We start from the raw sequence: 15,570 nt of genomic DNA, 5'->3' as shown, positions 1-15,570 counted from the left end.
TATTATTAATTAATATTATAATTTAATAATTATAAGACTGAAGCTTATTTAATGACTGAAGCTAATTAATATAATTATTATATTATATACATTATTATATAATATTAAATTATATATATACTATTGATATATATATATATTATAATTAATAATATTAATATAAAATGTATATACTAAAAGTAGTACACAATATAGTCAACATCATCTCAGTGACAGGTACAAATGTACACTTTTTTGAGTATAAAGTCTACAATTATTTAAAAAACTAATGATGGATTTGGGATTTGTGGCCAAGGGAGAAAATAACTAATAATAAAAATCATTCACGAACACCACGATTCTTCAATCTGTCATATGTTGGTATGCATTTGAGGAAAAAGTGAGCAGAAGAAATCGGTTTCACAATGTAAATCCCCATGTGCATAATGTTAGTAGATTTTTTTTCATGGTTATTATCCTTCCAAATCGGTTGCTTACCTTTGTAAACTTCCCTGCTGTTGAATATACAGCACATTATCAGTAAAGGCAGCATCATGGACACACCCCCCAGTCCTGTTAAGCTCAGCTAAACACTGTTCACAATACAAATCCCTGTACACAGCATGTCAGCATTATCCTGTTTAGGCAAGGGGCACAAGTGCAAGTGAATGTGAAATGTAGACAAGAACCACAAAGCTTCTTTCTACAACTGGCGCTGCTTTACGGGTGACCGGCCGGGTGGGCTACTTTGCATTTTAGAATACTTGTTTAAACTTTACTCAATCTTTTTTGTGGATGTACCAACTGTTTTAGCTCAGTTTGGGTGTGCGCTTAATGAAATTCAACACAACTTTTATACAGTGTTCCTTCTGAACACGACCGATACAGTTTTCGTGCTGTCAGCATGCTCCAAGTTCAGTTTATTTTTTAAGGACAGCTACCGGCTATGCAATCTGGTGTACGAGCCTGTGCTTTGGCTGGTCTGGGTATGTCTTGCCGAGGTTTTCTCAACTGGGTTCAGAATTTGTCCTGTCGCAGCTTTGGCTTCATACATGGAAACACAAGCAGGTGGAATAGGAATGAGACTTGTAATCCAACACAAGCCCAGGAAAACCCCCGTGTCCTCATTACTGGTGAGACATCTCTTTCTCTTGCAGCCAATAATTAGGGATAGATATTTTACAATAAAAAGTTTGCTTAGATTGGCTCTTCTTCTATTAACTGTTGTAATTGTGGATTACAATTTGGAACAATAATTTTCCTGTGTAGTAAGAATACAAAGTATCAACAACAACAACACTAATTTTGTCTTCTATGTAAAACTCCATGCAATTTTATAATTTACATGTTATACATTTCATACAGGTGGGCTCGGACAGTTAGGTGTGGGGCTAGCACAGTTACTCAGGTGAGCTATATTCATAATTAATTTACTATGTAAAATGCCTGAAAATCTGATGACTCTATGCTTTAATTGTTGGCCAGGAAACAGTATGGAACAGAGAACGTAATCCTGTCAGATATAAAGAAGCCCCCACCCCATGTTTTTAAGAGTGGTATATTCTGTTTAACTTGCACAACTTCTATTCAGTATTCTTGCTAGCACATTTAATCATAAATTATGACAGGCCTCCTTGTTTTCTTTCTCCATCAGGTCCATTTGTATATGCTGATGTGTTGGACTACAAACATCTCAGAGAACTAATTGTAAATAACCACATCACTTGGCTGGTCCACTACAGTGCCCTGCTGAGTGCTGTCGGGGAGGCTAATGTGGCTTTGGCACGCAAAATCAACATTACAGGTCAGCTGTAAAAGACACGCTTACATCAGTCACACTTCGAATGCTTTTTATTTTCAAATCAAAATCAAATCAAATCAACTTTATTTGTATAGCACTTTTCCTGCAAAGACATGCAACACAAAGTGCTTTACAGAATTAAAACAATTTCCACAATTAAAAGGAAAAAACAAAGAAACAAAAGAAAGCCCCTCCTTCCCACCCTCCATACTAGACCCACACACACAATCACACAATCACACACAGTAGGGAGACATGGCATGGCACTGAGGAACAAGGAAATGCCACCATGTAGCTCTGATTTTCTGTTGTCTACCAAGGTCTTCATAATGTGCTGGACTTGGCTCTGGAGAACTGTCTGCGACTCTTTGTGCCCAGCACCATTGGAGCATTTGGTCCTTCTTCTCCTCGTGACCCTGTGCCTGACCTGTGCGTCCAAAGACCACGAACCATCTACGGGGTGTCTAAAGTTCATGGCGAACTAATGGGGGAGGTGGATCAATTTCAAAGACCCTTTAATTCAACATCCACATCAACGTTTGACACAGAATAACACATCAATACACTTCTTTTAGTACCTCCATCATAAATATGGACTGGACTTCCGCTGCTTGCGTTACCCAGGAGTGATATCTTTCAACACACATCCTGGGGGAGGTACAACAGGTATATCTGAATTTACTGTATACTGTCCTATCATGTCAGGTGTTAAGGAGTAAGCATTCGGAACCTCTTTATTCACAGACTATGCTGTTCAGATCTTCCATGATGCCCTCAGCAAGGGTCACCATGAGTGCTACCTGCGCCCCGACACTCGTCTTCCCATGATGCACATTTCTGACTGCCACCGTGCCACTATAGAGTTTATGCAGGCTCCCGAGTGTCAGCTGTCCCTGCGCACTTACAACATCGCTGCCATGAGCTTCACTCCAGAGGAAGTGGCCCAAGAAATCCGCAAGCATCTCCCTCATCTCAAGGTCACCTACAACCCAGACGCTGTTCGTCAGACCATTGGTATGACTCTGTTATATTGTATATATATAAGGTTGAACATCATTGACTCTGTCATTATGTTTGCATCTCTGCAGCAGACAGCTGGCCAGTGAGGTTTGATGACACCAACGCCAGGAGAGATTGGGGCTGGGCGCCAGCGTTTGGGCTTGAGGAGCTGGTTTCAGATATGCTGCACTCCATTCCAGAAAAGTGTTCACCAGTCAGCTAGCAATATCTGCTCTATGGACTAACTAAATTTTTTCTCAACCTTCTGCCATTACACTACTGTTGGTTTCATCCTGAATTATCATGCAGAACTCTGTAAAATGGACAATATGATACATTTGCACACACACGGGCACATTAGGACTGTTTTTCAGGAAGTACATACTGTCCTGTTACATACTCATCTGTGTTGTTTTATTTGTCGTTGTAACTGAAAATTGGTATGGATTAAAAAAAACAACATTATTTTTAACTCGAGAAGCTCAGGCTGTTAAAATGTAACATTCATTGACGATTGTGATGACGTGTTCTGACCTTTTTATAAACTAGTAATTGCAATTTCTCGCAAAATATTGTCTGCATGCTGAGAGGTGCTGTCACCAAGCTGAAGTAAGAAGTTAATGGAGAACGTGAACACAAGATTCCGCCATTGCCAGATCATTCATTTTCTATCATCTTGTCTGTGATTAAGCATACAATACCATAAACAATGCTTTTTTGCCCATTATAACATTTTGTGTTTTTTGTCATAGAATAAAATTGTGAATGGTTGACTCTCAGCATTCACACAATAAAACGAACATTAAATATTGTTCACACTTCTCTACCTATACCATAACATCTAACAGAGATTTTTTTCCCAATCTCTTTGCCAATAGTGTGGTTTTGGTAATGAGTGAAAACCAGTTGACAATTAAAACCTTCTGTAATTACTTTGAAAAATATATATTAAATGCTGTGTGCTTTAAATCAGACCTTCATATAAAAACTTCATATAAAAAATAAATGTACTCCGTATTGCTATGTATGATTTTACTGTTGTATTATGACTTTGTGTATTTGTACTTGCACAAGCAGACATTTACGGCAGCCCCATCTAGGTTTTATTCTTTATTTTACTGGGAAATTTGAAAATTTTGCAATTCTTACTTTAATTCTTTTTCATTCAATCATTCATTTTCTACCGCTTTTTCCTCACAAGGGTTGCGGGGGTGCTGGAGCCTATCCCAGCTGTCTTCGGGCGAGAGGCGGGGTACACCCTGGACTGGTCGCCAGCCAATCACAGGGCACATATAGACAAACAACCATTCACACTCACATTCATACCTATGGACAATTTGGAGTCGCCAATTAACCTAGCATGTTTTTGGAATGTGGGAGGAAACCGGAGTACCCGGAGAAAACCCACGCATGCACGGGAAGAACATGCACACAGAGATGGCCGAGGGTGGAATTGAACCCGGGTCTCCTAGCTGATTCACAAATATTATTTATTTTATTTTATCAATATTGGTTAGCAACACCTTGCTCCACCTTAATGAACATTACTGTCCTTCTCCATGTTGATGCTGAAGATTTTATGTGTTCACATTTTGCCATTTAAGTTTATTTCCTGTGTTTAAGTGTAATGTAAATGTATTGTTATGATTATTATCATAAACAAGGATCAAATGTCAATTTGACTGAAGGCAAACATATGTTGTTTGTTGTTGAAAGGACACACGTCCACCTTTTACGTTGGGTGCCACCTGCCATAAAACAAAAAGAAGAAGAATACACGTCGTGTTTAGGGCAAAGGCATGAAAGGGTAAACTGTGGGCTTTCCAAAGTTAAGCTGCTCCAGTGGTTGTAGTTCCCGGTGCTTCCGATAGAGGCGCATTCTTCACGAGGCTGCCACAGCACCGAAGACGTCTCACTCAGCAGCGGCCTTCGATCCTCTCATATTCATCAAAGATGGACGCGGGTTTCTTCCGCGTAAGTTGTTTTACATTTTCGTTGTTTTAAGAACTATGTTGCTGTAGATCTATATTTTGCTCTGTGCGTTCATTCGGTATCTGCATATCGTGTTGGTCGCGAACGACTCACAAACGTTGCGGTGTAGGGCTCCGACTATCAACTGGTGAGAGGCAACATTGCCTTGGCCACAAATTGTCTTTTGACCGGAGGTTAACCACTATAGCACAACTTGTAAGGTCGTATTATGACCGTGAATTCAGTTTAAAGTTAGTCTCGCCTGACAATTGAATTGAAAGTGACGTCCAACTTTGCTAACTGGCTAACGTAAACGGCTAGCCTTTGCTAATAAAGATGGCGACCGGCTGGTTCGTCGTTTCCTCCTTCGTGAGCGCCTTGCTTCCATTGCTAATGTTGGGTCACATACAAGTAGTATTAATGTCCATCGTAAAACATGTAAAATCTGTTATTGAACATATTTTAATGCCAATTGCTATATTGTTGATTTTGTCTGTACAGGATTACACAAGCTGTTTATTTAGCCAAAGTTAGCTTGACGCTATCAATGTCATATGTTACATTTATTGCTTGAAATAACCCGATTCCTCGAGCCGCTCTGCTCAGTCATTAAGCAATACATTAAATATACAATTGCAGTAATGGTATTTTCCCAGAATAGTTATTTTCACCCAAACAGAAACAGTCTGATGGGCGACATATACGGCCTTTGCATGTGTTGTCATATTGCCATGCTTTTAGATCAGATGACATGTGTTCATTCATGTATTTCTACAGGGCACTAGCGCGGAGCAAGACAACCGGTTTAGCAACAAGCACAAGAAGCTACTGAAGCAGCTGAAATTTGCAGAATGTCTCGACAAAAAGGTACACAAAATCCACGTTTGATCAACATTTAGCCCAAGTGTATGTTTTGTGGTATAGCATTGTGTGTGTGTGTGTTTTTTTAATGCTACAGTATTAGAGCAGGGTGTCAAAAGTGCAGCAAAGGAGCCATTTATGGGCGGGCTGTTTTTATTTATTGGATTACAGTACATTGTAAGGATAACTGATTGTAAATTTTACAAGGAAAAAAAATGGAAATGATTTCCACACATAAAATCACAATATTAAAAGAAACATTTTTTAAATTTATGAGAACAATATAATATTGGGGAAAAATTTAATTTTAGTAGCATAATTTGAAATATTAACGGAAAAGACATTGTTTATGTAAATGTTGTGAAGAATGAACAGAATAACATTTGGGCAAAATTAGGTTGTGTCAAAAGTTGTAATGTAACAAGAATAAAGTCTAAATATTATGGGAATAAAGCCATAATTAAGAAAAGAGAATGCACAAGAAGAAAGTTGAAATAGTTGGTGGAAAAAAATCCCATCAGAAATGGAAAAACAGCTGTAATTCTACAAGAATACATTTTGTTGTACTTCAATATTGTTTTGTACTTCAGTTTTTAATTTGCTTATCTTAACCGATTCATAGGTGGATATGACCAAAGTGAACCTGGAAGTCATAAAGCCCTGGATTACCCAACGAGTGACGGAGATTTTGGGGTTCGAGGATGATGTCGTCATAGAGTTCATATTTAACCAGCTTGAAGATAAGGTATTGCTTTTAATTGTGGTTACTTGTCACTTTTTGTCAACTGAGGGAAGTGCTCACCTTAATCAAAATGAGTGGTTAAAATAGCCATTGGTGTGATGATAACAACAATGTTTTGCTGTTATGTGAAAAAGTGCCTTTATTCAGCATACTTCTAATGATGATGTGATTTATGATTTAAAAGGCCTGAACCAATATGGATGTTATACCTTGCATCAGAAGTATAGCACCAACACCTAATTAGCTCTCTCCTGAGCCCAAAGTCACTGAGCCCAACTCTCCCTTCATGATGCAGTGTGTGTTTTGAGGTGAGTTATATGTAGGGATCATTAATATCATGCCAGTGATAGACACACCTAAAAAATGCTATAATAATGTCCTTTTGAGATATTTACAGGGCATCATTAAAATGTCCAGATCCCTTTAAATGCGGCTGAAGATGTAGGTATATAGGGGGGAATTTGCATATTTCTTTAAAGTACAGTAGATCCCCGCATATTTACAATTCAGCATTCACAACCCTGCAAGTTTGCAGATTTTTAAAATCCTTTTTTTTTACTTTGTAAAACTCAATCCTGTGTGCTTTTTGTCTTCAAAAGAGGCAGTTTTTTTCCAGAAAACCCATCTGATATACCCTTAGTTAGTAATCATTTACAAATGGCTGATAACTAAGCATAGAATGTACAGTATAATAATACGGCACCCAGTGTCTGAGTTCTTCATTTGTACATTGTGACTGCAGTAGATCTACTTTAATAGTAACATTTTTTTAAATAATTGCATTAACACAGAAGCTTTTCAACTAATTTCAAATTTTTTGTAATATCGGGTGTTTTTCACCTGGTTGTGATACAAATGGGTTTGTGACCACACCCTCGTATATAATGAACATGCCTAGTGGATATTAAGACATTAAACATCCCATAGCTTAGTAATGTTCACAAATCCTCATAAATAATCAATCTCCTTTTTTTTTTTTTTTTTAATTTTGACTTGTCTGAGAATTTTTTTCCCCCAAGTACAATTTTTTTTAATGTACAGTGGAACCTCAGTTAGCATGTTTTTCGGTTACACCAAGATTTTGCCTCTGTTTGCATGCATTCTCCAGTTAGCTTATAATGTAGTACGTGTCTCGTCATATTAATATGCTGTGTGACTCACACTGTTTTTTTTATTTTACGACAAAACATCCTTTGTTGTCAGGGGTTGACTCTGATTTTTTTTTTTTGGAATGGCATAGTGGGATTGACATAATTTCTTATAGGAAAATTTGTTTCCGTCAACATCCTTTTGTTTTGGCCCTTGGAATGAATTCATGATGCTAACCAAGGTTCCACTGTAATCTCAGAATACTATAATATACAATGAATTCCCTTTTGAAATGGTAATAAGCATCAGTGTTGATAGGCAAGCCGCATTAACATGTAATTAATCTTGGTGGAAGTCAGTATTGTCAGAGGCCTTCTAGTTAGTCTTGAATTTTCTATAAAACAAATAACCACATGTGCATCTGTTTACATATTTCATGGGTAGGTATGATTGTTTAAGCTAAGTTAAATAGCACTTCTGATAATAGTAAGACTGATTATTGAATTGACATTCATGTGTTGAATAACACCTTTTTGTGTTACTCTGTACTCATTATTGCTTGTTCGTCTCTTGCAATTTAGATAAATGATATAACATTAAGCTCAAGGTGGTTGAGTCTCAAGCTGTAGTGAGGCGGAAGCAAGCCAAGGGAGCTCCATGCCCACTGATCCCACGGGACTCACTGAAGACACCGGAACTGTGCTTAAAGTGTTGGGTTTTAATGCACTCTGTATTGTGGATATTTATTAAACTCCTGAGGTAGACTATGGGGAGACTGTACAAGGGAATATGGGATGGGAAGGGATACAGATTTAAGTCGAGGGGATATCGTTGAGGACATTTTAAACACAAGATCTGATTCATAGTAACTAATAGTGTATATATTTGAGGAGCAACAACTAAAATTTGCATTGACAGCAATAGTGCATGCAAGTTTTGATCTGTTAGAACTCTCTCTCTTGAGTTATCTCACATTATCAAATTTAAGAGTTGGATTTCAGATAGAATCACATTTTCCCCCAGTGTACCCTGGGATTAAGATACTTTAAGTATTAGCAAATTATTTTTTTGTACAGTTAATGAAAATCTCAGGTATATTTTTGAGAAATAGAAGGTAGAAAGATGGATTCTACCTCTTTGTGATGTTATTTGTTCCATTATTTCAAAAGCAAAATGCTTTTTCTTCTCTTCCGTACTTGGTGTGTTTTGCAGCACCCGGATAGCAAGATGATGCAGATTAACTTGACGGGTTTCCTGAATGGGAAAAATGCCAGAGAGTTTATGAAAGACCTCTGGCCCCTGTTGCTGAGTGCCCAGGAGAACATTGCTGGCATCCCAACTCCATTTTTGGAACAGAAGAAAGAGGAAATCAAACAGCGACAGGTGGGATGTACTCCCAATTATGAACCTTTTTATTTTATGTTAATTGACATATACAGTATAATTTATGAGTAAATAACCTCACTTAGGCAGTGCACAGTCAGTAACCATCTTGTTATTAATTTTAGTAATTTGCGAAAGATGCTGTATTGTTAGTGAGGCTTGTGTTGGGCTCTTCCTACAGATTGAACAGGAGAAGCTTGCATCTTTGAAGAAACTGGAGGACGACAAAAAGGATTCACGAGAGAGGGCTCAGTCAAAGAGCCCAAGAAGGTAATGCAGTCCAGGTTTTCCCATTCATTCCATTATTTGTGGTGGACCCTTTTCACAAATAAAAGCTGCCACACATACTTATAAACTGAATGGAATGTAGTTAGACCACCATCCATTAGATGGCATCATAACTGCATAATTACAAATGCTTCAGCTGTAGTCAACAAATTAATTGTCAACACTGAGTACTGCATGAAGGAGCACCTCTCTGGTTAGACTGAAGGGTTTACATTATTTGGGTCATTAGCGGGCCACATGAAAAGCTTTGACAGGCCGGATGTGGCCTCCTGGCCATCTTTTGAGGACCACTGCTTTTTAACCTCATTGCATAGTTAAAGGAAATAGTTTTTTTTCTGCTTGCCATAACTTTAATTCTTTGTTCTTTATAAATACACATCAACACTGAAACCCTACTTGTGATGTGAGAGCACCAATAATAGGAAATGTAAGAAACATTTCTGAGTTACTTTTACTCTGTTTTTAGTTCTGGTGTGTAGACATGCAGGGTGCTTTTGGTAATGTGCTGAAGCATCAGTTTAGTTCTGTTATGCAACTGTTAATGCCAGCTGCATTTGACAGTGAAACATTACACTAGGTAGTTTCAAATGATCCCAAACTTTTGACATCTCCTGTCATTTCCTATGGGCCATTTCCTCTCTTTAGCCTTTGTAGTTAAATGTATGCCTTTTTAAGCACTTCATGTTTTGTTGTTTAAAAGGTTTTGAAAACATAACATAATGAGTACACAAATGGTCAATTATGCAAAAGATGCCAGCTTAACACACACCCCCAACCCCAGAACACACTGCTACAATTAACCAGCTGATTTGTGGGAAACACTGCAGTTCATATTGGGGATGATCTCTGACTGAAGCTTGGATATGTGCAGGAATCACAGCTTTCTCCTTTTTTCTGTCCAGACGGAAGACGAGATCACCATCGCCACGACGAAGGTCACCATCTCCGCGGCGCAGGTCACCAGTGAGGCGGGAAAGGAAGCGTAGTCCTTCACGGTCCCCAAGGCGCAAAGCTAGTCCAGCTGGTGGAAACTCACCTCCTCCACCCTTGATGCAGCTGCCCACAAAACCTGTAGAGAAGTCTATGGAGCCTGATACATCAGGAAGATCCATGCCAGAACCAGTCATCCAAGAGGCATCTTCCACAAGGTCTCTGTTTTACTTGTTAGAAGTTAGTCGAAGTTAGTATAGTTGAGTACACTTTGTATCATCTACATTTGAACTAATTCAAGGTTCCTTTAAAGCTAATATTCCTTTTCTTGACCTCCAGTGAAACTGTTATGGAGGTTGTGAAAGCAGACTCTGTGACTGAAGACAAAGAGTCGTCACATGAGATAAATAAGAAAGAGGAAAGGTCCAGGGATAGGGAGAAAGACAGTAGAAAGGAAAGACCTCACCGCCGCTCCCGTTCTCATTCCCACTATCGCAAACGACGCTCTCGTTCAAGGTTATTTCTCACATTTGTTGCTGGTTTGAGTTCATTCAATACTTGCTTTAAAGGTTCCTAATATTCCTGTTTTTTTTTTAAGATCCTACTCTCCACGTAGAAGGCAGAGTCCCAGAAGGAGATTGTCTCCACGTCGAAGAAGCCCACCCAGAAGGGGCCCTACCAGCTCCAGAAACAGACACAGGCGTTCTCCTGTCCGCAGGTTGGTGCTTTCTCAGACTTTATTTGGGGTTTGGGTATGCCTTTCTAATTCATTGCCAAAACTTTTATGTTTCTACTGGGCCACGATTGTTTCCACCATACCTGTACTTGTACTTTGTAATTTTTAATTTAAATGAATGTTTTTTCATTTGTGTCCCACAGGAGGCGCTCTCGCTCTGCTTCATCATATGGCAGTAGCTCCTCACGCTCTCACTCACCCAAAAAACTAATGAAAAGAATATCCAACTCACCCCTGCGAAAACCCCCCCACATTATTGATGCCTCCATTAGCCCCCCCAGGAAAGACAGGCGATCGCCATCACCACGGGCGAGAAGGGGAAGAGGTTCAGCATCTCCTCCCAGATCATCTGGTAAAGGCCTCTACATTTGTGTCTGTTTTTGTCCTAAATGGGATGATTTATTTACCGTTGCATAATTTTAAGGTACATACAGCCATGACTTTGCATCGCCTAATCCATTATCTAATTTTGCTTTTTAGGTTTTAAGAGAAAAGCTGGTGCAAGGGGTGATTCACCTTCGGATAACATTAAAACCAGGCACTCTGGGTCCGAATCAGGTAGGTGCTTTTAGAAAAAAATAAAACACAATGACCCAGTATGTTCTCATTAAGCTGGTTTTCTGCAAACTAAGTTCCATTGTAGCTGATATTGGCCCTTTCAAAATGAAATATTTCAGATGAGGATAAACTTGAGAAAGGCACAGCAGCAGATTCAGTGCAACAGAGACGACAATATCGCAGACAAAATCGGGAGTCATCTTCAGGTTGTATGCATTTTTATCTGTGATCTTTTCCCCTTCACATAGCGTAACAAGTCTTTCCAAGACATTCACCGATTGCTTTATGAAGGCTTTAAGTGCTGCTCTAAAATAAATTGTGTTGGTTTCAGATTCAGGATCCTCCTCCTCAGAAGATGAAATATCTAAGAGGCCAAAGGCAGGACCAGGTGCAAGAAATGGGGATGTTCGGAAGAGACGTAGCCACACACCTTCCATGCGTAGGCGACCCAGAGATGCCTCTCCTAGGTCAGTATAATATTATTATATGCAGAAAATCTTAGGTTCCCAAAATATGGTACGCAAACCCCCAAGGAGGTCTGAATGCCTCACGGTGCAAGGAGAACGTAGCAGAAAGGAAATTGACCATTAAGTTGGTCATTGCTCTGTGTGCGTCATATAGGCAAAGTTGCACAGTTTGATTATTTTTTGCATTAAGAGTGTTTTAAATCTTGAGGATTTCATTTTATATACGTGTTTCAATCCCTGCACGGCGCAGCAGTGAAACCTGTCACTATGATTGGAGGATACCTACTGAAAATCAGGCATTTATCGTATGTATTTTCATAATTTAGATGCTTTGTCATTATTGGCAAACTTTCTATTTTAATTTTGATATTTTAAAGAGTGTATATATAGTATAGAGCTTCAGGTCAAATGTGTGAAGGGGTATATGACTGTAAAAAGTTGGACAACCATTGCAGAAAATTACATTGACTGCTTGGTGGTCATGATTATGATGATCTCTTTCAGGAAAAGGCGATCACCATCTCCTGGTGCACGCAGACGCCGTTCTCCAACTCCCCCAAGGCGTCGCAGATCGCCTTCTCCGAGACGAAGGTATTGAAGTGTTCTTAGTATAGTATCTGAGTTAGGGCTGGGCGATATGGACCAAAAACAAAAGCCAAATGTCAAGTGGTGTGTTTTTTTAATATATACATAAATTAATTTAAAAAATAATTTATAAATATTTATATATTTATAAAACTAAACAGTAGTATTTTTAGAACACACAAGTGTATCCTTATTTTGTGGCAGGTATACCGATGTGTCAACTGCATCAGCCTTATTAGCACATGTCTAACTTCTTTGTACATTTGTGCAAGTGCTTGTGTTAAAAAATTGTGACTTCACAACTTCACTGGACATTGCGAGTCCCATCGTTTTCAGCACATTTTTAAAGCCTAAATGACTTGTGGTGCTTTACAGGTCTCCTTCCCCACCTCCCCGTAGACGATCTCCTTCCAACAGACGTTATTCACCTCCAATCCAGCGTCGTTACAGCTCTTCACCTGTTCCGACTCAGAAGAGGAAATTATCTAGCTCTCCCACAAGGCGTGCTTCACCGGGAGGGAAACGGCGCACTTCTAGATCCCCAAAACGTAGAGGCTCTCCTGCTCAGCGGAGGCGCACACCTCCCTCCTCTTCTTCCCCCCCTAGACAGAGAAGAAGCCCCATGGCAGCTTCCGGTCGGCCAAGTAGGGACGCACGATCGCCTCCAGCAGCAGCTTCAAGCCATCGCTCCACTTCCCCTGCAAGCCGCAGCCGTGCTATCAGAGGTTCCAACAGTCCTGTGCGACGTTTTGAAACCTCCAACCAGCGAAGACACTCACCATCACACAATGAAAAGCCTATCAGACGAGTTTCACGTACCCCAGAGCCACGCAACAACCAGAGGTACGTCACGTGGCTTGTGGCATTTTTTTGGTACAGGAACATGATTTGATTGTACTTGTGTCTTTATAAATGGCCCATTATCACCACCTTTGCTCTACCACAGACCTTCACCGAGTGCCCAGCCTTTGAGAAGGGTTTCCTCCAGGTCTCGATCCCTTTCCCCTCAGCCAGCAGCTGTGAAACGCCCAGCACTTGCGTCCGCCTCCCCGTCACCATCTCGCTCTGCCAGTGTGTCCCCGCCACCAGCCAAGAAGGCCAGCAGTGGTTCTGGCAGCCGGTCACCTAGCAAGGTTGGCTTTATGTTAATGGTTATTCATTTAATTATTTTAACTTACCATTGCTTTTTCTGAATACTATGCAGGAAAATCAGTTTTAACATTTTTACACACGCTGAATTTCCTACTCCATGCTTTCACCCCTCACATCACTATTAGGCCATGTCTACACTAATACAGATATTTAAAAACACATGATTACACCATTCTAGTGTGGGGGGAAAAAACGTCTGTCCACTGTAGTTCACATTTGCTTAATGAGTTGCTCTATCATGTCTTTCAGTACGTGGACCACAGTGATAGCTGAAAATATTTCATTAGAATGTACTTACGACATATTTAGAAGCATAGAGAGAACATAGAGAAGCTGCTTTCATTGTTTCATTAGAATCTTTGTAGCCGAACAGTAGACGAGTGGTTGTAATGGGATGACTGCAATCTGTGGGACTTGAGCTGAATCATCAAATAAAGACAAAAACCGATGTGTGTGTTTTTTCGATCCATATTCATGTGAACATGGCCTAAGATTCTCATGGACATAGCCTAAAATTCTCCAGTTTATCTACATACACATAACTGAACAAGTCGAGAATGTCATTGTGTGATGTTTTCCAATATAACTTAAATATTTAGGCAATGCAGGTAATTGTTAGATGTTGTTGTTTTATTACTACTCTCTTCCTTCAGACCATACTGTCTTAATTTTTGGAGTTTGTTTTAATTACATTTTAAAATGTTTTGCAGAATTCAGATGTTGATGGCAGCGCAAAGAAAAAGAAGAAGAAGAAGGAGAAGAAGCATAAAAAAGACAAGAAGCATAAGAAGCACAAGAAGCATAAGAAGGAGAAGAGCGGCAACGCAGGGACTGGAGACAGCCAGCAGAACCAGGGTGGGGATGAAGATGGTGAATCACGAAAGGTTATGTCTGTTATGTTCTCCTAAGCGCCCTAGGGTTTCTAATTCCTGTTCAGTATACTGTGTAATATGACAGTAATGGGTGTATTGTTTGAAAACAAGATTATGTCTTTAGTAAAAATGAAATGGTGTCCTTTTTCAGGAATCAGAGAGTGAAGTAGATGACAGCTTGGATGACCTTGAGAAACACCTGCGAGAGAAAGCGCTGCGTTCTATGCGAAAGGCCCAGGTGTCTCCATCACAAATGTCCTAATACCCCCCCCCCCCCCCCCCCCCCCGAAAAAAAGTTTCTGTGTAACCTTCATGTTTGTGATCAACCTGATTCAGCTTTAGAATGTACAAACTGTCAGTTCTGCAGTCATTTGTTTTCTTTATACAGATTTGGTACATTTTGAGGTGTTCCTTTTGAGCGTGATTTGTCAGCCTGTTATCTAAACTGTAAAAAGTGTGTTGTCTATAACTACTACATTGATTAGCATGGGAATGATGTATACTGATGGCAGAGATGCACAGGTATCATTTCCTCCCCTCCCCAGAACCCAAAGTAGATTCTCCTGAAGTGATTGCATGTGCAGTGACTGTTTCTGATGTGCATGAACCACTGGCTATGGCATATAGAGGAAAACTACACTCACAATATACACAGTTACACGTACATCCTGAGCAGTCACAGTCTGGTTGTTATAGCAGTGCACAATGGTTTAACCAGCTGTTTTTTGGTTTGTTTTAAAGAGGATCCTTGAATTTAGCCATCTCAACTGATACATTTTTCACGTCCTTGAGCCAAGCTAATTCATGTGAGAATGATTTGTTTTGTATTTAGTACCCTGAGTTGTGTTGTCATCCTTTCAGAATTAAAACCTTTTATAGGATTTCTGTTCTTTTAATGCTCTATCAAATACCATTTCCATTTGTACGAGGGGTAACACTCAAAAGCGTTTAATGGGTAACAAGAGACACTTGTAAATACTAATAGGACATTCGATCAAGCCAGCACAAATGCAATAATTGAATAAAAGAACACCGAAACAGGAATTTCATTAAATAATGGAAATATTACTGGTATTAATGGTTACTAAAACTACCTCCTGAAAAGTTGGGGGGCGGGATGAGGACAATAACAGTGACGTGATAAGTCGTGTTTTTTT

The 15,570-nt window shown here is 39.5% G+C and overlaps 2 protein-coding genes across 8 annotated transcripts; both read left to right on the top strand.

The window, feature by feature from the left end:
• Positions 1 to 630: 630 nt before the first annotated feature.
• Positions 631 to 3,509, top strand: tdh2 (L-threonine dehydrogenase 2). Of its 2 annotated transcripts, XM_058090465.1 has the most exons (8): positions 631 to 1,112; positions 1,345 to 1,387; positions 1,465 to 1,535; positions 1,634 to 1,783; positions 2,101 to 2,273; positions 2,356 to 2,446; positions 2,525 to 2,794; positions 2,869 to 3,509. In XM_058090465.1, exons 1-8 carry the CDS (start codon positions 926 to 928, stop codon positions 3,000 to 3,002), a joined length of 1,119 nt encoding a protein of 372 aa, XP_057946448.1. In that variant the 5' UTR covers positions 631 to 925; the 3' UTR covers positions 3,003 to 3,509. The 2 variants fall into 2 exon arrangements, with proteins under 2 accessions (XP_057946448.1, XP_057946449.1); XM_058090466.1 differs by lacking the exons at positions 1,345 to 1,387; positions 1,465 to 1,535.
• A 1,096-nt stretch (positions 3,510 to 4,605) lies between these two features.
• Positions 4,606 to 15,294, top strand: srrm1 (serine/arginine repetitive matrix 1). 6 transcript variants are annotated; one of them, XM_058090458.1, is made up of 17 exons: positions 4,606 to 4,753; positions 5,528 to 5,617; positions 6,234 to 6,356; positions 8,655 to 8,825; positions 9,007 to 9,095; positions 10,016 to 10,261; positions 10,383 to 10,559; positions 10,642 to 10,761; positions 10,923 to 11,131; positions 11,260 to 11,337; positions 11,457 to 11,543; positions 11,669 to 11,804; positions 12,309 to 12,395; positions 12,765 to 13,232; positions 13,336 to 13,522; positions 14,252 to 14,425; positions 14,565 to 15,294. In XM_058090458.1, the coding sequence occupies exons 1-17, from the start codon at positions 4,733 to 4,735 to the stop codon at positions 14,673 to 14,675; spliced, it is 2,574 nt and encodes an 857-aa protein (XP_057946441.1). In that variant the 5' UTR covers positions 4,606 to 4,732; the 3' UTR covers positions 14,676 to 15,294. The 6 variants fall into 6 exon arrangements, with proteins under 6 accessions (XP_057946441.1, XP_057946444.1, XP_057946442.1 ...); XM_058090461.1 differs by having other exon boundaries at positions 14,252 to 14,396; positions 14,565 to 14,687; XM_058090459.1 differs by having other exon boundaries at positions 14,252 to 14,411; positions 14,565 to 14,682.
• Positions 15,295 to 15,570: the final 276 nt, after the last annotated feature.

This window comes from Doryrhamphus excisus, chromosome 13 (genome assembly GCF_030265055.1).
Source record: "Doryrhamphus excisus isolate RoL2022-K1 chromosome 13, RoL_Dexc_1.0, whole genome shotgun sequence".
Taxonomy (NCBI): Eukaryota; Metazoa; Chordata; class Actinopteri; order Syngnathiformes; family Syngnathidae; genus Doryrhamphus; species Doryrhamphus excisus.
Note: the sequence above shows the minus strand (reverse complement) of the source record. Positions and strands in the feature narration are given on the sequence as shown.

Excerpts from the sequence above, each read along its gene's own strand:
- tdh2 (XM_058090465.1), top strand. The coding sequence starts at position 926 with ATGCAATCTGGTGTACGAGCCTGTGCTTTGGCTGGTCTGGGTATGTCT. Across the intron at positions 1,113-1,344 it reads CCCCCGTGTCCTCATTACTG|GTGGGCTCGGACAGTTAGGT; the intron begins GTGAGACATCTC and ends CATTTCATACAG. Across the intron at positions 2,447-2,524 it reads TCCTGGGGGAGGTACAACAG|ACTATGCTGTTCAGATCTTC; the intron begins GTATATCTGAAT and ends CTTTATTCACAG.
- srrm1 (XM_058090458.1), top strand. The coding sequence starts at position 4,733 with ATGGACGCGGGTTTCTTCCGC. Across the intron at positions 11,805-12,308 it reads CCCAGAGATGCCTCTCCTAG|GAAAAGGCGATCACCATCTC; the intron begins GTCAGTATAATA and ends GATCTCTTTCAG. Across the intron at positions 13,523-14,251 it reads GCAGCCGGTCACCTAGCAAG|AATTCAGATGTTGATGGCAG; the intron begins GTTGGCTTTATG and ends AATGTTTTGCAG.